Source organism: Euleptes europaea, chromosome 9 (assembly GCF_029931775.1).
Source record: "Euleptes europaea isolate rEulEur1 chromosome 9, rEulEur1.hap1, whole genome shotgun sequence".
Taxonomy (NCBI): Eukaryota; Metazoa; Chordata; class Lepidosauria; order Squamata; family Sphaerodactylidae; genus Euleptes; species Euleptes europaea.
The window spans coordinates 91,397,723-91,424,487 of NC_079320.1; the positions used below are offsets into that span (position 1 = coordinate 91,397,723).

Below are 26,765 nucleotides of genomic sequence, written 5' to 3' on the forward strand. Positions count from 1 at the left end.
ATGGCGGCGCCGGGCGCCGAGGGGGAGTACGAGTCGGTCCTGTGCGTCAAGCCCGAGGTCAGCGTCTACCGCATCCCGCCGCGGGCCTCCAACCGCGGCTACCGGTAAGGCCGCCGGCCCGCCCGCCCAGCAGCAGGAGGAGGAGGAGGAGGAGCGCGCAGAGGCCCCGCGCTCCGGCCCTCGTCCCCCGGCGGGTGGGTTGGGGTGGGGTGGGGGGGTTGCTCCTTCTCCCCGGCAGGGAGGCGCCTTCCCCCCCGGGCGTTGCCATCCCGCCTCCCCCCCCCGAAGAGCTCAGAGCCGGCGAGCGGGCGCGCTGCTCCCCGCCCCCTTTCGCCCGCACAGCGGCCCTGCGAGGTGGGCCGGGCGGCCGGTTGCGCGCCAACCCCGGTCTCCCGAGCTCTGCCCCGCAGTCCGCCCGCCGCGCCGCTCCGGGCTGACGCGGCCGGCCCTTGGGCGGGCGTGCTGGGGGGCTGCGGGAGGCGGCCGGCCCCGTGTGGGGGTCCCTGAGCCGCGCCCACAAGCGCCTCCGGCCGGGGGGTGGGGGCAGGGGAGCTCTCTCGCCCAGGAGGGACTGCCTTTTCATCCTTGGGAAATAATGGAAGTTTTGGGGAACACATATACGCCATTCTTACTTTCCAATCAAGTCTGATTTTACTGCTTTGACAACATAAAGTGCATTAGTTATAAATTATTTAGGATGTGAAAGTGCAATATTTTGCACGTTCGTAAGAGTATAAGAAAGGCCATGTTGGCTCAGACCAAGAAGGCCCACCAAGTCGAGCAGTCTGTTCACACCCAGGGGCCTCCAGGAAGCCCCCGCAAACAAGACGGCTGCTGCAGCAGCATTTATTCTGCCTGCTTTCCACAGCACCTTGTATAATAGGCATGCTCCTCAGGTACTGGAGAGAATAGGTGTGCATCATAACTAGCATCCATTGCTAGAGAGAATAGGTGTGCATCATGACTAGCATCCACTGGAATTCAGAAGTTAATGTCTTAATTTTGGTCAAACCAAATTGCAGTATACCCAGTACTTCAGTGAAAACGGCAAGCTAATGTTACCTTAAGTTAAACAAAGAACACAGGCTTTGTAGTAAATAACATAAAACGTATTATCAAACAGCGGAGATTTATGCAGTGAGTTCAGCTTTATATTGAATTCACAATAAATGGAAACTCAGCTTTCAGTAATAAGATGTGCACAGCTAGATGTGGTTCCAGGTGACGCCCTGCCTGCCATGGCGACTGGTTAGGGAGAGCTCAGCTCTCAGATAAACTTTCAGAGCGTCCGCTTCTGAGGCTTTGGTGCCATTTCTGCCCTGCTGCTTCTGATTCTTCCCCCCTTTCAGTTCAGCAAGGTAGGGGCAGTAAGCTGGAGAGGTGAAAAGGGGCTCGTGATACAGGGTTACAATACTGTTTGTCACCGTAAGGAGGAATCATTGGGCTGCCGTTGTCTGACGTGTCAACCAGGAGCTCCTGTTGCCAATCTTACTCATACAGTGTACACTCCCCCCCAAACACACACACCCTTATGCTCCCCCAGCAAAGGATAAGGGGGGCTCAGGGCTTGACGTGTGTGCCTCGACTCCCTGTGTAATCTCGGGGCTCTTAAAGTGGAGAATGCCAAGTAGTCATTTTTTTTCTTTTGCTCAGCATGTATTCCTGCTGTTGTGGGACCTGTATGGAGCCATGTGGATTGATGGGCAGCAATGAGAAAGGGCTAATGAATGGAGCAATTTTGCCCCCTTCTCACTCTTCACATCCTTCTGAAGATGGTTGCTTCTTGAACAGCAGGCAAAGAAATAAAATGTGACACCCCCCCCTTCCATTCGGCATTTCTGTTCCTTGGTGTGTACGTGCCTGCTGAGTCATCCGGTTGCAGTTCATGAAAATCCCACTCTTCCTTTTATTTTGTCACTACCAGCCCCAAAAAGCTGTTCTGTTGTTTTCTGAGTGGGGCTGTGACAAGCCTTTTCCCCCAGCGGAGGGGACGCACATAGCCCTCCGGAGATTCTCTAACCTAGAAACCTTCCCCTCAGTTTCGGGGAGTTTTATGCAGGCGGTGTGTTTGCATAGGCTTTGGGCTTTTCTCTTTCTTAATTCTATTTGTCTTTGTTTTGATTCGGTTTCTCTCTGTTCCCTCTCTTGTGCTATTCTGACTTTCAATTTCTCACATTGTGTTCCTCACTTTATCTTCCAGATCTCTACTTGGTCAATATTCGCCCCAGTTTCTGGGCTCCCCCCCCCCCGTAGCCACCACCTCCGCTTCAGTCTCCTCAAGTGCTTTCACTCACTTAGGAGGCATTTTTACAAAACTTTTACCTCGCACAATTTCTTAAATATTTATATCCTTATGGTTCACCGCTTTGGGTTCACAGTTTGGCTCACCACTTTGGGTAAGAGTTTCCTGTATCCCACCACGATGGCACCCGTTTGTGGCAAGCCCGCTTTCCCCTCGGAAGAGTTCTTTGGAATCGAGGGTCGCTTTGAGCGAGAAACCTTCCCCTCGGTCACCAGGTGGGTGGTCTGCAGGTAGCGGGAGTGGAGGCTTTGGGCTCGCTGCTGTGAGGTAAGTATATGTAGAGTGCCAGTAGCTTGTGGAGACCACCGAGGCAGGTCTTGAACAGAAACCACAAGGAAGATTTGTTGATTTGCAGGATTGTCTCAGGGAATGGAACGGCAGCACAGGTCTCCAGGCAGGCACAGGAGAAACCTGGCCCAGGCACATGCACTTAAGTCAGTTATGGCTTTAGAGGGCAGACAGAATTTCCTTCGGTTCTTTCAGACACAGGCAGGCTACTGCTGATGAGCCACTCGGTTGGGTTCCCCCCCACCGGCCTGCCCCGTCCCCGGAGTCAGACTCCATAGTGCCAGGTCTGCTCAGCCCCAGAGACAGGCCCGATAAGCAGGCGATGGAGCTGAGCCCCTCTGCCACGCGGCCAGGCAGAGCCACCCCTGCCCCAGCCTGCTCCTTTCCCCGGGGGCCAGGCTAGAGGCTGTCCCGTCTCCGCCTGCTCTGTCCCAGGCAGGGCTCCCCTCCCTCCTCTGCTCCCCTCCACCATCCCGCCCCCTTCCTGCCACGCTCCCGGGGGCTCCTTCAGGGGCCGGACCATCTCCTGTCTGCCGCAGGTGCCTCTCTTTGTTGTGCCGCTACGGCTCCTCCTAGTTCAGTAGGAAGAGCGGAGGCGCCCACCCAAGCGGCCACGCTTGGTCCTCTGCTGAATATTCCAGCCCTCACCTCTTTTGGTTGTTCAAAGTTCTTTTGAACCCGGCTTCTTTCGTGAACCCAATGATTATAAGCTCTGTGGCTTTCGATTAGCCTGGCAGCCACTCTGCATCTTCTCAAGCAGTGGTTCCCAAAGAGGGCAGTCTCACCCCCTGGGGGGCTGTGGGATTACCTTGGGGGCACTAAGAAGCAAGAGGGCAGCAGAGGGGCACTAGAGGTGGGCCCCTTCAACTGTGTTGTTCACTAATTTACAATAGATCAAGCCATGGCGCCATGCTGGCAAATTTGGTGGAAACTATCAGAATTTTTTTCCAGACTTTGAAGATCTGGTACCACTGGATCAAGTTCATCAGTTTTGTTGAATAAATTTCAACTAAAAAGTTTTGATTTTGAATAGATGTGCAATTAATTGTTACTGTTTTGAAATTTTATTGTTATTATCTTCTTTAAAGAGTCATGCAAACCCTTATTTTGACTAATGCTTTTTATAGGGTAGGGGGGCGCTGGGTTTGAATTTGTGGAACCAAGGGAGGGCAGGTGGCCCCCCAAAATTTGTGGAACCACACCTGTTCTAGAGTTTGGAGCTCCCTTTTCCCCAAATGGTGCCATTATTGCAAACCTCTCTGTCAAAGAGTTTCCCTAGGGGGGAAAAAGAGATTACCTGAAGGTTTTTTAAATCCCCCCAAAGCCGAGAAGAGCTGCAGGCAGGTGGGGGAGGAGGAGCTGTTTCTGTTGTAGAAGCTGGGTGGGCTGCTGAGGTAGAGAAGAGGCTGGGCAGCCATGCAGATGGCCAGGGGGCTGCCAGAAAGGCTGGGAGAGCAGCCGGCAGAGCCACCGAGGGAGGGAAACCGGCGGCGGGGGGGGGGGGGGAGCAGGTGAATTGCTGCCATGGATGATGATGCTGGGCGAGCGTCCAGAAAGCCACGGGAAAGGCCAGGGGAGGAGCCAGCAGGGCTGCCAAGGCGGTAGAGCTGGTGAGGTAGCCGGGCGAGCCGCTGGCCTAGAAGAGAGAGTGATGGTGAGACAGAGAGAGGGGGACAATGGGCTGAGGGGGTTCAGGCCAACTTGAAATGCCGCTCCAAGAGGACAGCGTGCCCTTGGGGCAGGTGGAGCAGAGAGGTGGCAGTAAGTGTAATGCACACCAGGAAATGGCCACTAGAAAATGGCTGCTGGAGGAGGCGGAGCCAGCCACAAAATGGCAGCTGCAGCTTACATTCAGTCACACAGTGAAGATCCTTGTGCAGTGGTGGCAGCTGCTGGCAAAGAAACGTTTTTTAAAATTTGCAGAGCCAATCAGAAGCCTTGCTAGGAAAAAGCCCCCCCCCCCCCGGGGCCCTCACTTTCTAAAAACACTTCGCAGCATTTCTGTCATGAAACAAACATTAGATGTTCAATTTATATTAAGAAGATAACAAAAATAGTAAACAGAAGAAAAGTATCAAGCCAGTTTTCCATGATGTTCAAGAAAGCAACGATTTCCAATTCATTGAGCGTTATATCTAAGCATGTTTCTTGTAGGCCTCTTGAAGGTCTTAACCTGAAGCAGAAGCATTTTATGACTGTGAAGTAGAACTTCAGACTTTGAACTGTCATTGGTCTAACTCTGTACCCTTAGCAGTTGGCACAAACTCAATGGTAAAATGTGTGTGTGTTTTTATAATGGCACTGAATAAAAAGAATGGGCAAAAATAGGACTATAGGAAGCTGTTTGGGGCCTGAAGAAAGAGATTCAGAATGGCGCTCTGAGTCAGCCTGACTCATTCTGGGACAGGCAGCCCATTCCTGAAGGGGGGGGGAGATCCGTGGTGGCCGGGAGTGGCACAGCCACGCCACCTCCACAGAGGCTTCCCGGCCGCTGAAAAGACATTTTGAAAGTGAAAATATAGAATTAAAGAAAATGGCCTCATTGAAAACCGCGAGGCTGAGCCACCCAAAAAGGTTGTGTGGCCCTGCCACCACTCAAGGGGGCGTTCCCAGGGCGAAAGGGGTTAGTTGCCTAAAGGCAACTCCACTCCCGGGAACGCCCCCCACCCTTGTGCGGACTTTTACTTCTGGGGAATCCCTGTTGGTGTGGCTGCACTGGCAATTGGGGTGGGTGCAGCTCCCTGACTCCGATGTATTTGCCCCCTTGCCGGCGTAGGTGCCACTTTATTCCGTGATGAGGTGGCACCCACGCCAGCGCGGGGCCACACCAGCTCCTAAAGGGTTTCGCTGCCCCCCCCATCAGGAATGCAGCCTTAAGAGCACCCACTAGCTGGAGCACAACTTGACTTTTAACTGCAATTTCACAATGACGTTTCATATTGTGACTTCAGTTAAGCCATTTTTAAGAACATTAATTGAAATTTATATAATTTTAGTGTAGTTTTAAAACAAGAACAAAAACGTACTGTCATTAGTTAATATTTAAAGGTTATGTGTATTGAAGTTCTCTATTTGGGTAATTTTTAGGGCATTTTCAAAATGGAGGTGCTCACTCAACAATAGTTGCAGAAGTTTATGTTTATGCTCTTACCTTAAATGTTTTTGCATTTCAGTACTTGTGTAGTTTTAAAGTGTTTAATAAAACCTTTATGTAATGTAACATAACCTGTGCATTTTTTTAACTTAGGGCTATTTTTGAATGGTGGCCAGGGAAAGTCAGGGAAACGGCAAACAAAATTTTAGTGGCAACTCTGCAATTGCTCCTGTTTGGGGCACTTGGTTGTGGGAAAACAAAAAGATAATCATGTCTTGTGCTGTTACACAGTGACAGAAACACCAAAATGGCAGAGTTGGAGGTTTGGCCACTTTCTTCCGCCCTGATGCCTCGGAGCACCTAAACCTGAACGCGTCCTCCACAGGGCAGTACCCGTTCCAGCTGCAGCCTTTGGCTACATCTGCTGTGTCCTAGGATTGTGGTGAAATCAGCAAGGCTGTTTGGAAATCCGACAGCAGGACAGTATAGCAAGCTGAGAGGGGCTTTCTTATCAATGAACGTGTCTTGATTTGTTTGCCTTTGCAGAGCCTCTGATTGGAAACTGGATCAGCCAGACTGGACTGGACGACTCCGCATTACCTCTAAGGGCAAAACTGCGTATATAAAACTTGATGACAAAGTTTCAGGTGAGGCCCTGAAGGATGGCATCCTCTAGCAAGAATACGCAATGCCCAGCTCTTGGGGGTGCAGCCAGATATATTGGGACTCTTCCAGTCGCTCCAGTAGTAACAGCTTTACTTCATTTCTGATAGAACTTCTGTATCCAGTTCATCATACTTTTTGTTGTTGTTCTGATATATTCTTACCCTTCCAGTTATCGTAGCAGGATTCCCACCTGATGGTGATACATTTGGTTACTACTGCCATTAAACACTAACTAGCAACTATGGGCGTACACTGTCAAGTAATACATAGTCACAGTTAAAAATGCATTTGTGCTCTACTCAGTTCTGGTCTTTGAAGGATTGAATCTCCCACTACAAGAGCCTCCCCTCAGAGGCATATCCTCGGTACGAGATTATATCTGTTCATCCACCAAGGAAGGGCTCCCTTCTAAGATACCACATCCCCTTACCTCAGAGAGATGACCTCCTTCCCCAAGGGCTCCATCATCCATGACCAGCAGGGAGCCGTCACCCTGGGACTGGGATGCAACTATTTCATCCATGGAGTCCTTACCCACCTCTCTCTCTCTGCATGTCTCAGCTCCTCCTCCTTCCTTGGTCTCAAGGAAATGAACTCGCTCCTTGAGAGTCAGGGGCGTCCTGCACTGAGTGCATACCCATGACTTCTGTCCAGCAGGCAGATAGTCATACATGTGACATTCTACGCAGGCACGCTGGATAGCCCTCCTGATCCCTACTGGCTTTCTGTCTTCACAACTGGTATTTTAATCATTTATTTTTGATATGTTTTAACCCTGGAAATGGAAAGTGTCCTGCCCTCTATACCTTGCACCCTTTCTGTACTGAACGAGGACTGAGTGCCCTGGCTTCCTTGCCCTGCTGCTAACTCACACCAATGCTTAACTCGCTCGGTACTCCTGCAGGGCACACAGATCTATTCTGCCCTGATAACAGGATTCTTTCCCCGCCCTGTAGGGTCCCTGGGACCAATCCCCAGGTTAAGAGCCCTTGTGCTCACGCCTCTGGTGAGGAGGAGCTTTGCTATTTAAATTCTCAGAGCCCCCACCTCTCACACACAGCACCACCCAGCACCAATCAAAAACCCCTCTTAAGCAGGCTACAAGCACCCTCTCATCCTCAAACACAGTCCTCTCACAGCAACCTCAGCTAATGCTCCCCAGCAGTTTTAGGAAGAGAAAAACCAGCACTCACCTTGCCAGCAGCTCTGCCTCTGTTGCCCAACCCAGCTGATTTACATCCAGCCTCTGGTGAGAAGGAGCTTTACTATTTAAATGCTCATAGCCTCCACCTCTCACACACAGCACCACCCAGAACCAATCAAAAACCCCTCTTTAGTAGGCTACAAGCACTCACCCTCAAACACAGTCCTCTCACAGCAACCTCAGCTAATGCTCCCCAGCAGTTTTGGTAAAGGCAAAACCAGCACTCAGCTTGCCAGCAGCTCTGCCTCTGTGTCTCCCAGCCCAGCCCATGTGCCATATGATTCTCCCGCATTACATGGAAGGGTTTTCCACAGCAATTGCTGTTGGTGCGCGATGCCCAGTCCTGTGGCAAGTTGTATGTGTGTGTGCTTGTGCACACCTGTGCGCTGAAGAGGAGAAAGCTGCTGCCTCTACTTGTGTTCACAAGAGGGGCCTTTCCTGCAAGGGAGGGGCTGTGCAGCATTTGACTCAGAAGAACAGTCTGCAGTTTAGCCAGAGCTTTTAGCCTGAAAAGTGCACAGCAAGCACTACAGTCTTTTTTTGCTGGTTGCTTGGCAATAGGGCTTTTCCTGATTTTTATTTTGAACACCGTATTCGCTGTTCTCCCTGTGGGTGTGAGTGTACATTGAGGTGTTCTTGTGTCTCCTCAGGGGAGCTTTTTGCTCAGGCCCCGATAGATGAGTTTCCTGGCCTCGCTGTGGAGACGGTGACGGATTCCAGCCGGTACTTTGTCATCCGGATTCAGGATGGGAACGGTGAGAGCAGGCGGGATTTCTTGCTACTCCACTGAGGTGGGGTGGGGCTACAGTCTAGCCACCTTCAGAAGGATGTGGCTGGAAGTAGGACTGTGGAAGACCACGCACCATGTTCCCAGCAGTGCATGTTTTTTCACTAACTGGCACACCCAGAAAAAGTCGCTTGAGTGAAGTGCAGGGCTCTTCGGTATCGTTTTGTATTTGGACAGAACTCACCGACGTTAAAAGACCCAGCAGCAGTTGCTAAAGGGGCCTTAGTTGCTACTGCATAGCACTGTGGTGCAAAAGTTGCAAAATAAGATAATGTTTAACGGGAGCCCACAGTTCCAAGTAGTGCAGGTTGCCATAGATCACACAAATGCAGTCTTCCTTTAAGCAGCTTTCCTTCTCCCACTGTTGATGGAAAAGTTCTGCTGTTGTGGAAGAAGGGATAAAGTGGATGTGTTAAGGGCTAAGAGGTTAAACATTTGGGAAGAAAAGGCTGTAAACTAAGGCAAGATAGATGTCTTCCTGTTGAATGGGTAGCTTTGTGTATAGATGCAGATGCTGGCCATGTTTCCCAGAAACCCTTACACCAGATGCTTTCCCAAGCCTGGGCATGGGGTGAGCTATGAAAGTCTTTGTAACCAGCAGTTTTCCTACTGAACGGCTGTTCCACCAACCTTTCAGGGCGCAGTGCATTCATTGGGCTAGGCTTTGGAGACCGGGGTGATGCCTTTGACTTCAATGTTGCTCTGCAGGATCATTTCAAGTAAGTTTCCCTTACACTTCTATACTTGTCTGATGTGTTGAACATCGGTGACTAGAAAAGGATTGAATATACTGGTGCTTTTTCTGAACACTACCTTTGAGAATGGGAACATTAATATCTATGTAGAATAATTTAACGAGTGCGTAATCCCAGGTAATTGATACCCCAGATTTCAGAGTGTCAGTTTCCCCAAGGCCTGGTGGAATCCAGCCTGTGACACAAGACAGAGAGAAATTAATTGTTCTTGCAGCATCTTCTGTTGATAACCCATGCAGGCTAATTTCCTGCTGGTTTTCTAAAGGCCACCCTGGCAACAGTGTTTTGGATGTATCCTCAGACAAAAGGGCTCCCAGGTGTGTTAATCCAAAAGCTCTTTTGGAACAATTTATGACTTTTCTGGGTATCACACCAAGTATCCATCTTGCAGTGCCCTTTGTAACAGCTGGGCACACAGTGGGGTTGCCATAGTTGAGGGGAAGGGTCCACTCTGGCACCTTTAAACCTCCTCTTGCCACCCCTCAAGCTCCAGGGATGATAAACTTGGCTGACATCGCCAAGGTTTTGTCTTAGAGGAGACGGGACACCTTGGCTTTTCTCCCTCCCTGGGAAAGTACAAGAGTGATCCCCACTTTCTCAGCCTCGTTGTGTTTTTTATATCTATACCATATGGGGACTTGGGAATGTGGGGTTTGTCTTACCTGTTCAGGTCCACTATATATGCTGTACCATGTAGCAAACCTGAGCCCAGCAGCAAACAGTCAGCCAATTGAGAGTCTGCAGAATGGCAGTACCATGCAATCTCTGTCTAGCCGGGCTGTGGCATTCTATACCAGTTGGGAGTTTCTGAGTTGATTTTGAGGGGAGACCAATGTAAAGTACATTACAGTAGTCTAGTCTCAGTGTTACTGTGGCGTGAATCCAGGTGACTACAGCCATATCAAAGTTAGGGCCATCTTATAAGCTAGGCTGAGTTGGTAGAAAGCCTTTTTTGCAACAGCCTTAAATTGCTTCTCCAGTGATAAAGTTGAGTCCAGTATAACCCCGAGGCTCTTAACCGAGTCAGCGAGGGACAGCTGAATGCCATCAAAAGTGGGGCGCACAATGCCCTTCAAGACCTCCAGCCAGCATTACCTGTGTCTTTTCAGGTTTGTTCACTTTTAGCTGATCAACCACAGCAGCCAGGCAGCTATTTAGGACCTCCACTGCATCAAATCAAATCTTCTACCTTATCTTTGTGCTCTTATTCCTCCTCACAGCTGGACACCATTCTTTTTATTTTATTAAAAAAAATATTTTTCAATGTCAGGATACAGAAATAAAAAGGGGGAAGGGAATAATGGAAAAACTAAACCATGGTATACAGATTAACAGTGCTCACACTCACCTACTCCTTCATGACCCCAGATTGCTAATTATGATAAAACTAAGCTACTCCGCATCAGTATCCATTTAATACAATTAATATAAGAAAGTTATAAGCTGCTGTAGCCACTTAGAAAGTCTTGTCTGCTGTGCCTGTTATTGCTATATTAACTAATTCCACAATACATAATGTACCCACATGCTATAAATGTCTTCGTAAGATAAAGTCTAAATGTAAAATAACATCATTTCAAAATCAAACAGACATTGCCTTCTGCAAAGTGTACTGACTGAAATAATTAATTCAAGAGCAAAAGTTGTAATCCGAGAATAGAGCTAGTTTCATATCACATAAATTTGTCAAAGAATGGTTGCCATCTCTGTTTGTATTCATCTATTGGTTTTCTGTGAACTAGGTTGGTTAATCTTGACAATGTCGCCAAATTGAACATTCTTGCAATCCAGTCTGCAAAAGCTGGAATTGTTTTATCTTTCCAGTGAGACACATACAAAATTCTGGCTGGACGCCATTCTTAGTTACGTTAAGCATTGTTTTGGATGAGTTAGGGCTTGAACTGGTGGGGCTGGCAATAGGCTTTCCCCACCAGAATGGGAAATGGGCTCTGACTTGTCAGCACAGCCTTGCCTGTGGAGTGAATGGAAGGGGTAACCCCCTCATCGGAATACTTTCCATTCTCCAATGAGAAGCAACCTTGGTACTAAGTTCAGCCTAACTTTCCTGATGGGATAAAACAAGGCGATCTCAAGTAAACTTCCTTTGAGCTTTGGGAAGGAGGGCAGGATGCAAAACTGAGCGGTGAATTAATACATGATAGGCTTTCTGGTCTCCAGTGTCATGGAAAGGGACCCAGAATACCAAAGTACTTGCTGGGAAATCCCTGTTGAGCTTTTTCTTGTATCCTTCATGCCTTTTTCAGTCAGTCTTGCAGCTGCCTTGTGCTTGTGTCAGTGTGTTTCTGTTTCCTCTCTCTCTGTCTCTCTCTCCGTAATCTAGGTGGGTGAAACAAGAGACCGAGATCTCCAAGGAATCCCAGGAGACTGACAGCCGTCCCAAGCTGGACCTGGGGTTTAAGGAAGGACAGACCATTAAATTGAATATTGGGGTGAGAATCTTATTGTGTTTGACTCCTTACTTATAGAATCATAGAGTTGGAAGGGAAAACCCCCTGCACAATGCAGGAAATTCGCAACTACCTCCCCTCCACACCCCCAGTGACCCCTACTCCGTGCCCAGAAGATGGCCAAGATGCCTTCCCTCTCATCATCTGCTTAAGGTCATAGGATCAGCATTGCTGACAGATGGCCATCCAGCCTCTGCTTAAAAACCTCCAGGGAAAGAGAACTTACCACCTCCTGAGGAAGCCTGTTCCACTGAGGAACCACTCTGTTAGAACTTTTTTCCTAATGTCTAGACGGAAACTCTTTTTATTTAATTTCAACCCATTGGTTCTGGTCTGACCTTCTGGGGCAATAGAAAACAACTCGGCACCATCCTCTATATGACAGCCCTTCAAGTACTTGAAGATGGTTATCATATCCCCTCTCAGTCTTCTCCTCCTCAGGCTAAACATAGCCATCTCCTTCAACCTTTCCTCATAGGACTTGGACTCCAGACCCCTCACCATCTTTGTTGCCATCTTCTGGACACTTTCCAGCTTGTCTACATCTTTCTTAAATTGCGGTGCCCAGAACTGAACACAGTACTCTAGGTGAGGTCTGAGCAGAGTAAAGCGATACCATCACTTCGCGTGTTCTGGACACTATACTTCTGTTGAGACAGCCCAAGATGGCATTTGCCTTTTTAGCTACTGCATCACACTGCTGACTCATGTTCAGTGTTCGGTCTACTAAGACCCCAAGATCCTTTTCACACACTCTACTGCTCAGACAAGTCTCCCCCATCCTATAATTATGCATTTGATTTTTCCTACCTAAATGCAGAACTTTACATTTGTCTTTGTTGAAGTGCATTTTATTAGTTTTAGCCCAATTTTCCAGTCTGTCAAGATCATCCTGTATCCTGGCTCTGTCTTCTACTGTATTTACTACCCCTCCCAATTTAGTATCATCTGCAAATTTAATAAGCATCCCTTCTGTTCCTTCATCCAAATCATTTATAAAGATGTTGAACAACACAGGGCCCAGGACATATCCCTGAGGAACTCCACTAGTCACTCCTCTCCAAGTGGACGAGGAACCATTAACAAGCACTCTTTGGGTGCGATCTGTCAACCAATTACAGATCCACCTAACAGTAATAGGATCTAAACCACATTTTCCAGTTTGTCAACAAGAATATTATGTGGAACCTTATCAAAAGTCTTACTGAAATCTAGATAAACTATGTCCACAGCATTCCCCTGATCCAGCAAGGTAGTAACTTTCCCCAAAAAGGAGATAAGATTAGTCTGACATGACTTGTTCTTGAGAAACCCGTGATCTTAGTGATCAGATCCATCCTTTCTAAATGCTCAAGGACTGTTTGACTATTTGTTCAAAAACGTTTCCTGGTATAGAAGTCAAGCTGATGGGTCGGTAGTTACCCGGATCCTCCTTTTTCCCCTTCTTGAAGATGGGGACAACATTTGCCCATCTCCAGTCTTCTGGCACCTCACCTATTCTCCATGAATTCTCAAAAATAATGGACAGAGGCTCAGAAATTATGTCTGCAAGTTCTTTGAATATCCTTGGATGCAATTTATCTGGCCCTGAGGACTTTGTTTCATTTAAAGAAACCAGGTGTTTGTGCATTACCCCAATGCCAATCCTAGGCTGCAAATCCTTTCCCTCATCATGTGTTCTGTTTATGTCATGTTGAGCACCTCTTCCTTCGCAAGAAAAGACTGAGGAAAAGAAGGAATTGAGGAGTTCTGCCTTGTCTTCATCTCCTGTTACAATTTCACTTTACGGTCCCCGCAATGGGCTTATTTTGTCCTTGTTCTTATTCTTACTCTGTACATAGGAAAGGAACCCGTTTTTGTTGTGTTTAGCATCTCTCACTAGCCTAAGCTCATACTGAGCTTTAGCTTTCCTAACACTCTCCCTACAAGCACTAGTTATTTGTTTATATTCCTCTTTGGTTATAAGGCCCTCCTTCCACTTCCTAAATGAGTCTTTTTTAATTTCTCAAATCTTTAAAAAGCTGTTTATGGAGCCACCCTGGCCTCTTTAGGCTCCTCCCATTTTTCCTTCTCATAGGAATGGTTTGTGATTGTGCCTTCAGTATTTCATTTTTAAGAAACTCCCACCCTTCTTGAACTCCCTTCTCCTTAAGTATTTCTGACCATGGGATTCTACCCAGCATAAGTTTAAGCTTGTTAAAATTTGCTTTCCTAAAGTTCAACCTATATGTCTGACTACGTACAGTTTTTCCTTTCCCCAAGATTGTAAATTCCAAGATTACATGGTCGCTACTACCCAGAGTGCCCACTACTTCCACCTCATCAACCAATTCTTCCCTGTTGGTGACTTGTTCAGCACATTCTGCCGAGAAGCTTACTTTGAGAGTCGGGGGGGGGATTCCCCCCTTTTTTGGATGCATCCGCTTGATGTTCTGTTTCTCTTTACAGAACATGCCAACAAAGAAAAGTGGGGCGACCAAGCCACGTCCAGCGGGATCAGGGGGGCCAAGCCTGCTCCCGCCACCTCCTGGGGGCAAAGTCGCCCTCCCTTCTGTCCCACCTCCACCCTTGGCTGCCATTTCCAATCATGTCACACCACCCCCGGTGCCGAAATCCAGCAGCCTGGGCAACGCAGGTAATGACCAATGGCTCGCTGCCTTCGGGGGGTGGGGAGGGACAGTGTTATTCTGGAGGCAGTCTGGTAGAGGGCTGTAGCGGACATGGCTGTGCTTTCAGCTGTCAGGTGCTTTTTACTCCTATACTGTCGGCTACCTTGACTGGCCTTGACAAGGTGGGGTATAAATATTTTAAATAACTATAATGTGAGACAACACCAGGCTTTGTAAGCCCAAATAGCAGAGATTATAGAAGTTGGGGCAAAGAGTGGTATGAACGTTGTTCCCAGGTTCTCCTGAAGCAGTAGGGTTGACTGTGACTGATACAGGGGTGTACGCTATAGGATAGGGTCCCCAACCTTTTTGAGCCTGAGGGCACCTTTGGAATTCTGACACAGGGTGGTGGACGCGGCTGCAGAAAGGCAGCCTCGGGAAGTACAGCCAGCCACAAAAATGGCTCATGCAGCTTCCCTTCAGTCACACAGTGAAGATCCTTGTACTGTGTTGGCAAGTGCTGCCAAAGTAACATTTTAAAAATTCTGCACAGCAAAAGTAACATTTTAAAAAATCTGCACAGCCTTGCTGGGCAAAAGCTCCTCCTGCCTACCCCTTGGCGGGTGCCAGGAAAGGTGTTGATGGGCACCACATTGGGGACCCCTGCCATAGGAAGCATCAATTTAACAGTTTTCTGCTGCATGTGCAGGGGAGGGGGTGCCTGGCAAACGTTTGCCACCACATTCCCTGCCAAGCAGCTCTGAGATTTGGGACTGGCTGGGTCTCCGGTGTGGAGAATGGTCGCTTTGACTCAATTATCCTTTCAAGTCATATCTGTTGGAGTGGCGAAAGATGCTTTTCTTGTCAGTATTCATGAAGGAGATCCAAAGACTGGTCTACGGGCATCTTGCTGAAGCTCAGCAGGCCTTGAACTCTGCTGGTTGAACTGCTTGGGAACCAGATGGAAGCAACTCTGGCTGTGGAGTTCTTTAAACCAGAGTCTTTTTTCCCCTTTGTGGAAGCATCACTCGGGTGGGATTTCTCCATGCTCTGAACTTGGCCCTGGCTCTTGTGCTCTCTGGGGAACTGTGATGGCCCCTCAGAATGCCTTTCTCCTCACTAGCAGCCAAGTAGTGGAGGCTGCTGGGCCCTGGGTGGGCTAGGCCTTTGGCCGACAATTTCAGTCCCTCTCTGAGAGCGGCGCAGACAGCTCAACTTCTGTGTAAGTGCCGGAGGAGGGCCAGGTTCTTTGGTGTGAACTGGAGGGGCCAAAGCCACAAGCACTCTGAAAATGGCAATAAATAAATTGGTACTATGGCAGGGAATGGGTTCTCCTCCCTAGCTGTCATCGTGAATAAAACACTTTGCAAATCTCTGGGAGGGCAAAAGGCAGGGAGCCAAATGGGCCTCTTGGAGCAGGGAGTCCCAGTCTGGGGGCCACAGCCGAGAAGGCCCTGTTACAAATGCCCTCCCTTCTGCCTATGCAAAAGCTGTTCTCAAGACCCAGGCAGGCTCATGTGGGCAAAGCTGGGGCCAACTGGCACCTACAAAACTGCTAGCTCAGCCCTGTGAAACCCAATAAGCGGTTTCATGGGGTTTTCTACAAAATGGCCCTTTTGGCTTGCCGTGCCTGGCAGCAAGCTGCTCAGGAGGTGGTGCGGCTGCGCCGTCCCCAGACAGTCTGTAGCCACCATCCCACTCAGGATTGCGTTTTAGCAGTTATATCAGGGGTGTCAAACATATGGCCCATGGGCTGGACCCAGCCCCTTGAGAGGTCTTATTCAGCCCGCGAGCCAGCTGAGGCAGCCATCCCTCACAGCCCCGATCTAGGCTGGTGAGTCCGATGTGAACTCGCCAGCCAAGGCAGCCACCCCTCCCCTGGATTGACAAGCCCCCTGCAGACTCGCCAGCCGAGGCAGTACCCCTGTCCCAATCTGACCTGGTGAGCCCCCTGCCGGCTCATAAACTGAGGCAGCAGTACCACCCCCACTCCCAATTTGGGCCCAGCCCAACCAAGTGACATTAATGTCATATCCGGCCCTCGTAACAAATGAGTTTGACACCCCTGGGTTGTATGATTTTAATACGTGGAGGGGAAGCTTCAGTTGGCAGACTAATGAACAGCTGCTCTGCTGGTTCCCTGTGGTAAGTAAGTAAGGTTTTCAAGTCACTGCTATACCACAAATAATCACTGCAATTCAGAGTGGGCAATGCTAGCAGCTTTTCTGAATTCGTTTTCAAGGCTAGCTCCATATGAATGCTGTATCTGGAAGAACAACATAGCAGCTAGCAAGAATTAACCTTTGTTTTTTATTTACCAGTAATATGGGGAACTTTTACAGAAATGGAATTAGGGATTTTAGGCATTTCAAGCGAGAATGTGTGCTGCTTTCCCTCTGAATCTGTGAGGTCACATCCAGGAAAACCCTCCAGGAAATCTTTGGCAGGGAGAGATAAGGAGGTGCCTTTGGAGATGGTTGCAGAGAAAAAGCAGGTGTGGGAAGATGAATCAAGCCCTTCCGCTTCTACATATGCCTCCACTTTGTGCAAATTTCCTCTTCCCACAGTAGGTGGTGTGGGAAACCTGTTTTGCTGCAGTGCTTCTAGTTCCACCCCCATTGAATTTCCCTTGCCTGTGAATGGTTTGGGGGTAACGGGCTGAAGCACCAGTGTGGGAATTAAGCAGTTGTGGAAGAGCACAGCAGAAGACCCGTCTCTGCGAGGAAACATTGGGTAGAGAAACACAACAAAGTGGACTTGTGCCCCTCTTCCTTGCCAGATATCTTGCTGGACTTGGATTTGCCTCCTCCTGTTGCGAAGGTGCCTGAACCTGCTGCTGTTCCAGCCACCACAGATCTCTGGGGAGACTTCAGCGCGGCATCCAGGTAGCAAGTCTGGGAAGGATGGGGTGGGCCAATAGCAGGGGAGCCTCTTGGTCAATATTGAAATGCTGCTGGAGCATCCATGAGCCATCCATCCCAAAATATATTTAAAAAATTAAAAGCTGTATAACATTGAGAGAAACCTGCTGCTTACCCCGGCTCCCCAAAACATCCAAATAGACTTTGTTTCATCTTAAAACAACCAGGAGTTAGGAACACCCCAGGTATCCTCTAGCAAACCATTCCAAAGCCCTAGAAACGTCTGTTTCTTTCTCTGTGTGTGGTGTTTTTGCCTCTTTCAGTGTTGGGATTCCCAGCATGCTGCAACTTGACGGTCTTAAGTGGGAGGAGACGGACCCTGAGATGCATCACTCCAGGGTCTTTGAAATCTGTGTCACAGACTGCCGCCGTCTCCCACTGACACTCTTCTTTCCTTCCTTCCTTCCAGCGGCGTTGCCAGCCAGCCTCCCCAGCCATTCAACTGGGTGCAGTTCTGAAGGACTGTGAAGTATGAAGTGGGAATTGGCTGGTGACCAAGGCACACAATAGCTCCACATGGGGTGGGAGTGATCTGATCTCATTAGGTCTTCAGTAAAAACGTGGTTTCAGACAATCCTGTTTTTGTTGACAATTCCATTTGCATTTCACATTGATAGTTTTGATCATCCAGTGAACCCATGGAAACCTTTGGGGAATGTTTCATAATTCTGCCCAGTGGTAACTTTGGATGAAGGTGGGGGTGGGCAGGGGGAGGTCTAGCCATCTGGAAGAGAAGCTGCTGCTGTGAGGGATGGGAGAATCCTGAGCAGGGTTGGCTCATCCTTCAGATTAGCTCCCTTTCTCTTTTCCAGGCCTCCCACTATAGTAGTCATACTAGCTTGAGCATGTTGGCTAGCACTGAGGAGTACAGAACACCTCGGTTGTTGTTTTTTCTGACACTGTTTTTTAAAAACAGGGTAGAAATGAAAGCTCAAGAAACCATCCTGCACAAGTGGTGACACCTCTTCCCCCTGGGGCAGCTGGCTTTCTCATAATGTGGGACGAGTTCAAGTCTTCCCCAAGCATTTTCTTCCTTCGGTCCTGTGGTAGGGAAAAGGGTACCGATCCTGACGCAGATTGCCTTGACCCTTGTGTGCCATCCACAAATCCCCTTATTCTGTCACTTCCTCCTAAAAGCTGAAAATACTTTGAAGATCTTTTGAAGTGGAGCCCTGTAAATAGTGTTCACGTGTAAGAAGTTCTCCTGCTTTCATCCTTGCAGGCAGTGATAGATAGCAGGGCCCCCTGCATGTCCGGCAGCAGGACTCCTGCGCTGCTTTCCCTGTTTGTTGGTTTTTTGAGAGGGGGGAATCCTGTACCCAGAGAAGACGGCTTAGGCTCCTGCTTAGACTCCCCATATCAGTGGATCATGGAGTGATTTTAAGCCGTCTCTTCCTCACCTCATATTCTGTGCAAAGGTCTTTAAGCTCCATTACCTGAGTGTTTCTCTATCCTTTCCCCCACCACATGTTCAGGTGGCTGTGAAGGTGTTTGATTTTGCACCCCTTTCTTGCACTCTAGAAACGGGTACAAAAACAACCAGCTTTGTTTAACATTCTCACAACCAAATCCATTCTTACTAAGCTCTATAGATTTGTAAGCGGCACAGTGTTTGTTTTTTGTGATGCTAATACGCAGTAATTATTAACCTATCATATCAGTTGGATCCCTTGTGATCCATGGATTGGTGGTTTTTAAAAGGAGGATAGTTGATCTTGGAACACTTGCAAAATCTGCTGATATTTGGCCCTTCTGCGGTTTATTGATGCCAGAATTGCAGACGGGAGACTTGGCCCCCTTAGTCAGGAAGTCAATGTTCTGTGAAATTGCTTGCTTCCTTTTCTATTGGCATATTCTGTCTGTGGCGAACAGGGACCAGTTTCTGCTATCTAAGGAAGTTGATGCTTTAAATGCCCAGCTGTTCATCACCTTCCTCCACCCCACTTGCATTCCTTGGCTTATCTGCTCCTACAACTATCTGTAGCTTTCTGTCATCTTCGTTTCACTATTGGTCATAAATGGTTTTCTGTCCTCCTCAGGCTCCTCGCCTGGTGGTTCCTGTCAAGCCAGGATGATGTGAATGGAATCTGGCTGCATCTTCTATGTTGGTAGCAGGTCCTGCCATTTCAGTAGCTCTGTGTCCCAACCCCAAGAGATCTGATAATGTCCCTCCAAAATTAGCCAGGAGCCTTTCCCTCTGTGTTCTGTTTTTTTAGCTAGAATTATGAAGATAATATATTATGTATTGACAGATACTGAAAAAAGTAATATTTCATTTATATGTATATAAAGCATAAGATGTACTTGTTCAATAATGGTAATTAAAATCAATGATAAAACTGGAAAAATCTGTTTGTGCTGTGTAATGAATCTTGCTGCATATTTGTTTACTTCATTTATTGCCTGCCTTTCTCATGGAGACTCAAAGTGGACTACAAAATAAGACAATTCAGTCAGAAAGGATAAGACATCCAGTAAACAATGCAATGGGACTAGGACTAGGAGAGCCCGCACAACCAGAGGATGCTGATAAATGGCCTCGGCTACCTGGGGGTGGCTACGTGCCAGGCAACCCACCCCTCTCAATGGGTTCCCAGGCATCTGCCGCTCCTCAAGGACTTGCCCCCCCCAACACCCTCTCCATTGCCGAGCCTCCTGGACAGGAATGCTGATCTCCCAAAACGGGTACTTTCCCCTTCAAGGTGAGGATTTCACGGCTGTGTCCACGCAGAAGTGTGAGTGTTCTCCGAGAGGCAGCAGCCTCTCCTCCGCAACAGACCAGACTCGCTCTCAAAGGTTCAGTGCAAAAAATCAGGCTGAAGGCCGCCACCGCCTCGGTCGTGGTGCTTTTCTGTCCTCCTCTGTCCAATGTTGGTCACATTGGCCAGATATGAAACCCGTAAATAAATAAGTGAAATGTTTTGCACGTGATCCAGGCTCTCCTCCGAGATTCAAAACAGATGAAGTATTTCTTCACACAGCGCATAGTTGAATTGTGGAACTCCCTGCCCCAGGATGTGGTGATGGCTGCCAACTTGGAGGGCTTTAAGAGGGGAGTGGACCTGTTCATGGAGGAGAGGGCTATCCATGGCTACTAGTCTAAAATGGATACTGCTCATGATGCAGAGGGGCAGGCCTGTTCTATCGGCTGCGGTGGCACACAGGCAGGACGGCGCTGCTGCAGCCGTCTGGTTTGTGGGCTTCCTCGGAAGGCACCCTGGTTGGCCCCTGTGTGAGTCAGGACGCTGGACCGGATGGGCCTGGGTCTGACCCAGCAGGGCCTTCCTTGTGTTCTTGTTTCCCGGAGGCCCCTCCCCCTCCCCCTCCCCAGGCATGAGCGCCGCCGCGCCTGCGCGCTGGGGAGGATGGCGGGGCGGTGAGAGAAGCGGCGGGAGCGCGCATGCGCTCTTCAGGCCCCTGGGGGTGGCGCTTGGGCTTCTCGCGGCAAAGCCCTGTGTCGCTGTTCCGGCCGCTCCGCCAGTGGGAGCCGGCCGGGGCACGCGCGTCACCTCCGCCGTCTTTTGCCCGGCGGCCCAGAGACCTCGGCGGCCGCCACTGAGCATGCGCAGTCGTCTCCGCGCCCCTCCTCTTTCTCTTCCCCCCTCCCGCGCGCAGAGGCCGCTCTCGAAGCTTCTGGGCGGGGGCGGCGCTGTGGGGGGCGGGGCCGAGCGTCGCTGGAGCTGCTGCCGCCGCCGCCGCCGGGACAGGCGCCGCCATGACCGCCGAGGAGGCCAAGGCCGAGGAAATGGGCGCCCAGGGGGGCGGCGAGGGGGCCGCCGACATCACCCCCAAGCAGGACGGCGGAGTCCTCAAGGTAGGCCCGGCGCCTCACGCTCGGGTGGAGGGGGGGGGGTCCCCAGCGCGTCCTTCGGCCCGCTTGGCGGGGGGGGGGCGGGGCAGGCTGCCCCCCGGGTGTGTGTGTGTGTGAGGTCCGGAATCTGCCTCCCTGCCCCTTCCAAGGGGGCGGGGGTGAGTGCATGAGGGTGCCGCGGCCGCCTCCCCCCCCACGCTTTCTCTGGCGCCGGCCTAGCTGAGTGGGAACGGGGCGCCCCCGTCCCCCCCCCCCAGGGCTCTGAGTCGCGGGGGCGGATGCTGCTCGCTTGTCCAGCGGACACCGGCCGCCCCCGGCGGTTTTTGCGCGGCGTCGAGCCGCTTTTCTGCAAGCGGGATGAAGCGCGCCCCCTCGCCCCCCCCCGGGGGGAATCTCAGGTGCGCCGAAACGGGCGGGGGGGGCGGGGGCTGCCGGCGTCCTCCAAGGGGTGTTGAGCACCGGGGGGGGCGGGGGGCTCCAGCATCGCTTCCCTAGGCCTCCTTGGCCCGGCTGGTCACCCCTCCCCCGCACCCCGCCGGCACCCTTTCTTGAGTCTGGGAAGGCGAGTCTGCGCTCCTGGCGCGGCGTGCCTAAGCCGATCTAAACGGGGTGGTGGGCGTGTGGGGGGGGGAGGGGAGCAGCGGGAGGAGCTGCTGCATCGGGGTGGGGGGCCCGGCGGCGGAGGTCGAGCTGTCCCAGGCGACGGCCTCGCTTTGAAGGGCGCCCTGGGAGCCGGCTTAAACACCGGGCTGAACCTGCGCTGCCCGCGGCTGGTCCCAGGGAAGAGCTTCGCTGCCACGTTTTGAACCGTTCGCCACTCCCGCAGCAGCAGCATACTGCGGCCGTCCCGTGTGTAGGTAGGGGTGACCTGGGTCAGCCTGGCTAGGTTGATAAAACCCCAATAAGCCAGTTTAGAAGCCAGGGGTAGCCGAAAGAAGGGATTTCTGTGGCTCCATTAACAAGGCCTGGCCCAAGGGTACCCACAAGGTCTTTACTTGGTGTGTTAGCAAACACTTGCCCACCTTTAATGTTGCTGGATAAGTTTCCTCCTTCCCAGCTGGCATCACCTCCATCTTGTCTGAATATAACCCCGGGCGGGTGATGACAACCTTTTCCTCAACCTGGTTTCCACTTGTAGTAGCCTGAAAACCGAGGAGTACCAGGGGAATTCCCATAGTTCTGTCTCATTCTCGAGGAATGCTTTAGAGCACTGGTTCCCAACTGGGGGTCCACGAGAACTAAATTAAGGTCCGCGAAACAAAAGTTATAAACCCATAATAAATTAATATTTTCAATTAAAAGCTCTCTATTATAAAATATATTCAAATATTATTCTAAGTTTAATGTTTAACTAACAGTTATGATTAAAGTTTATTTTCAAATTCTCAGAATTTTTATTTTGAACCTTGGGGTCCCTGCACCGAACAAAAAAGTCCTAGTGGCCCCTGGTCAAAAAAAGGTTGGGAACCACTGCTTTAGAGTCACATGAAGCTGCCTTGTACTAAGTCAGGCTATTGGTCGGTCAAGGTTAGCGTTGTCTGCTCAGACTGGCAGCAGTTCTTCAGAGGTCTTTCTCATCACCCCATTACCTGATCCTTTTTAACGGGAGAAGCTGCCTGGGACCTCGTGCCTCCAAAGCCAGCACAAGTCTTTTACTCAGCCAGAGCCAGTGGAGTGGCCAGTAGCCTTGTGTGTCACACCTTCATTGATGCAGCTCTGAGCTTACAAATCTGGCAGCAAGGCTGACAGACGTTCCCTGCTCATCATGAGAGAAGTTAGAGGAGAAGGTTTTTGGCTTCTGCAATACCTTTAATGTCTTGGTCTGTTACAGACTTTGTGACCTACCTCATATAACACTTGTGAAGATGTAGTCACTGAAATCACTTTATACAAAGTAGATTTTAGAGAAGCTGAAGGCAGTCTAGAAGAGTTTTCTTGGCTGGCCCAGGATTTGAACCCAGGCTTTTTTAATTATAATTTTTTATTTTATATAATGGGATACAGAAACAAAAAAGGGTTAAAAAGGAAGAAGACAAAACACAAGTCTGGGTCCAAGCGTTAACAAAGTAATACGTTCATACATCAGCTTCAATCTCACCCTTAAAATTCTAGAACTATGTCTTAATAGTGCCCCGTGATATATTGCCATTCCCTTATGCATAACATGATATTTAAAACTACTTAGTAAATAATAATTAATCAACCATATTCTGATACCACAATATGGATTTGTATCCTTGAATCTAACCTTTGGCTGAAGTTTATTTATTTATTATTTCCATTTGTTACTCCGCTCTTCCCTGCCAAAGCCAGGCTCAGAGCAGCTTGTGCGTGTGTGTTAAGTGCTGTCAAGTCGCTTCCAACTCATGCCGACCCTATGAATGAAAGTCCTCCAAAATGTCCTATCTTTAACAGCCTTGCTCAGATCTTGCAAATTGAAGACTGTGGCTTCCTTTATTGAGTCCATCCATCTCTTGTTGGGTCTTCCTCTTTTCCTGCTGCCCTCAACTTTTCCTAGCATGTCTTTTCCAGTGACTCTTGTCGTCTCATGGCGCGACCAAAATACGATAGCTGCAGTTTAGTCATTTCAGCCTCTAGGGTCAGTTCAGGCTTGATTTGATCTAGAACCCATTGATTTGTTTTTTTGGCAGTCCACGGTATGCGTAACACTCTCCTCCAACACCACATTTCAAAGGAATCTATTTTCTTCCTATCAGCTTTCTTCACTGTCCAGCTTTCACACCCATACATAGTAATAGGAAATACGATGGCATGAATTAATCTAGTCTTGGTGACACATCCTTACACTTCAAAATCTTTTCTAGCTCCTTCATGGCTGCCCTTCCCAGTCTCAATCTCCTTTTGATTTCTTGGCTGCAGTCTCCCTTTTGGTTGATGGTGGAGCCAAGGAATAGAAAGAATTGGACAATTTCAATTTCCTCATTGTCAGCCTTAAAGTTGTGTAATTCTCCTGTTGTCATTACTTTTGTTTTCTTGATGTTCAGCTGTACTCCTGCTTTGGCACTTTCTCTTTTAACTTTCAGCAGTAGTCGTTTCAAATCTTCACTATTTTCTGCCAATAATGCAGTGTCATCAGCATATCTCAAATTATTAATGTTCCTCCAATTTTCACTCCACCTTCATCTAAATCTAATCCAGCTTTCCTAATTACAGGAGCTTACAGAATATAAAAGTCATATTAATCAATAAAAGCATTAAAACATGTTAAAATAGCCCTATAAAATCATAATCATTATAGTAATTTACCTGGGCGCCTCTAACATACGAGTCACAATACAACAACCCAGCTAGGTGAGCAGGTGGAAGGCACCAGATGGAATAAAAGGTGTTAACTGCAATGTGAAGGTTAGGGAGGCCAGTCTTTATATATAGGAACCGTAGCTGGCCTCAACCATAAGCCTGGCGGAATAGCTCTGTTTTACAGGCTTTAAAGGTAATAACCAGCACCTTGAATCTGACCCGAGATTCTAGCTGGAGCCAGTGCAGCTATTTAGGCACTGGCATGATATGAGCTCGCGACGAGGACCCCGTAAGCGGCCTCGCTGCGGCATTTTGTACCAGCTGGAGTTTTTGAGTCAGCCTCAAGGGCAGCCCTACGTAGAGCGAGTTACAGCAGTTATCATTTCCTGATACTAAATACCAGCTAATCTGTATCTATATCCTACATCTAACAATAATATTTGGCACAGATAGATATTTATCATATATTGGTTGCCATTTTGTCTTAAAATCATCCAGCAAGTTCTTCTTCATCAGGTGTGTTAGTTTTGACAGCGAAGCAAAGTCTAATAACTTGTGAATCCATTCAAATAATTCCGGGATTTTTGGAGTTTTCCAGTGTGAGGCATATAGAATTCTAGCGGCGGTATTGAAAAAGTTCCTTATATGTTGAACTCACTTGCGGGGGGCACTATACCCAACAACATATATTTAGGGTTTAATTCAAAATTCACCTGTAGAAGGTCTTGCATTTCTTTATGTATGACCCTCCAATACTGCTGGCTCTTCTTACAGGTCCACCATTGGGTGGAAGAATGTCCCCTCTATTTCAGAACATTTCCAACAATTTGCTTGGTTCGTCTTAAACATCTTTTGGAGATCCTTTGGCAAAAGATACCATCTATAGAACATTTTGTACCAGTTTTCCCTTACTGCTTGCGAAGAGGAGAACTTGATTCCAGAAGTCCACATTCGCTCCCAGTTCTCCATTGGGATCATTTCACCAAAGTTCTGCATCCATTTAATCATGCATACTTTCACTTGTTCTGACGCTGTTTCAAATGATAATAAAAGTTGATATATCTTGGACATGAACACCATGCTTCTCACATCCTCTGCTTTAAGATATAAGTAGAGATGTAATATTTCTGAAAATGCTGAAGTCACTGGAAAAATGGAAATTTGGGGGGAAATTGAAATATATGGAATATTTTCCTATCAAACGTCTACTGATATAACATGACATGCATAAAAAATTCATTTATTATTCACATTATTAATTTATTATTCACCTGATAGCATATAAAATTAATTTATTATTCACTTTATTCATTATTAATTAGCCAGTTTGGTGTCAGACTAAGATCTGAGGGAACTGGGTTTGATTCCCCACTCTGACATGGAAACTTGCAGGGTGACCATGGTAGTAGTAAAAAAGAGCAAGAGTCCAGTAGCACCTTAAAGACTGACAAAAATATTTTCTGGCAGGTGCTACTGGACTCTTGGTCTTTTCTACTACTGCAGACAGACTAACACGGCTACCCACTGTGAATTACCTGAATTGTAGGTTAGGCTGAGAGGGTGTGCCTGGTCACTGCATCACACGTTGGGTCTTCCTCTTTTCCTGCTGCCTTCAACTAGTCCTAGTGTTATTGTCTTTTCCGTTGAGTCTTCTTATAATGGGACCGAAGTACGATAATCTCAGTTTAGTCATTTTGGCTTTTAGGGAGAGTTCAGGTTTGATTTGATCTAGAACCCACTTGTCTTTGTGGTAATTCATGTTATCCATAAAAATTACCTCCTGACACCACAGTTCAAATGAATCAACTTTCTTCTTGTCTGCTTTCTTCATTTCCAACTTTCACACCCAATTGTAGTAATAGGGAGTACAATAAGAACGCGTGAAGCTGTGTTATACTGAATCAGACCTTTGGTCCATCAAGGTCAGTGTTGTCTACCCAGACCGGCAGTGGCTCTCCAGGGGCTCAGGCTGAGTTCTTTCACATCACCTACTCCCTGATCCTTTAACTAAAGGTGCTGGGCATTGAACTTGAGATCTTCTCCATGCCAAGCACATGCTTTACGACTGAGCCATAGCCCTTCATATGAATTATCTTGCCTCTTGGCCACAGCCCCTCATATGAATTATCTTGATCTTGGTTGCCATTGACACATCCTTACACTTAAGGATCTTTTCAAGCTCCTTCATGGCTGCCCTTCCTAGTCTCAGTCTCCTTCAGATGTCTTGGTGGCAGTCTGCCTTTTGGTTGATGATGGAGCCAAGGAATAGAAAATCATGAACAATTTTGATTTCATCATCAACTTCAAAGTTGTGTAATTCCCCAGTAATCATTACTTTTGTCTTCTTGATGTTCAGCTGTAATCCTGCTTTGCCTTTTTCTGCTTTAACTTTCATCAGTAGTCATTTCAGGTCTTCACTGTTTTTTGCCAGTAATGTGGTGTTATCTGCATATCTCAAATTGTTAATGTTCTTTCCACCAATTTTCACTCCACCTTCATCTTTTCAGCCCTGGCACCAGCCTGGTGGAATGCTCTGCCTAATGACATCAGGGCCCTGTGGGACCTGAAAGAGTTGCGCAGGGCCTGTTAGACAGAGCTT

The 26,765-nt window shown here is 48.5% G+C and overlaps 2 protein-coding genes across 2 annotated transcripts in view; both read left to right on the top strand.

Moving 5' to 3' along the window:
- Positions 1-17,566, top strand: NECAP1 (NECAP endocytosis associated 1). Its single transcript, XM_056855901.1, has 8 exons — positions 1-104; positions 6,231-6,331; positions 8,205-8,309; positions 8,979-9,060; positions 11,438-11,546; positions 14,013-14,199; positions 16,953-17,058; positions 17,516-17,566. The coding sequence occupies exons 1-8, from the start codon at positions 1-3 to the stop codon at positions 17,550-17,552; spliced, it is 831 nt and encodes a 276-aa protein (XP_056711879.1). The 3' UTR covers positions 17,553-17,566.
- A 3,243-nt stretch (positions 17,567-20,809) lies between these two features.
- The window catches only part of FKBP4 (FKBP prolyl isomerase 4), a 42,407-nt gene continuing 36,451 nt past the window's right edge, over positions 20,810-26,765 (top strand). Inside the window, exon 1 of the mRNA XM_056855899.1 lies at positions 20,810-20,908. Within this exon, the coding sequence (XP_056711877.1) occupies positions 20,810-20,908 (99 nt within the window). The remainder of the gene's footprint in view (positions 20,909-26,765) is intronic.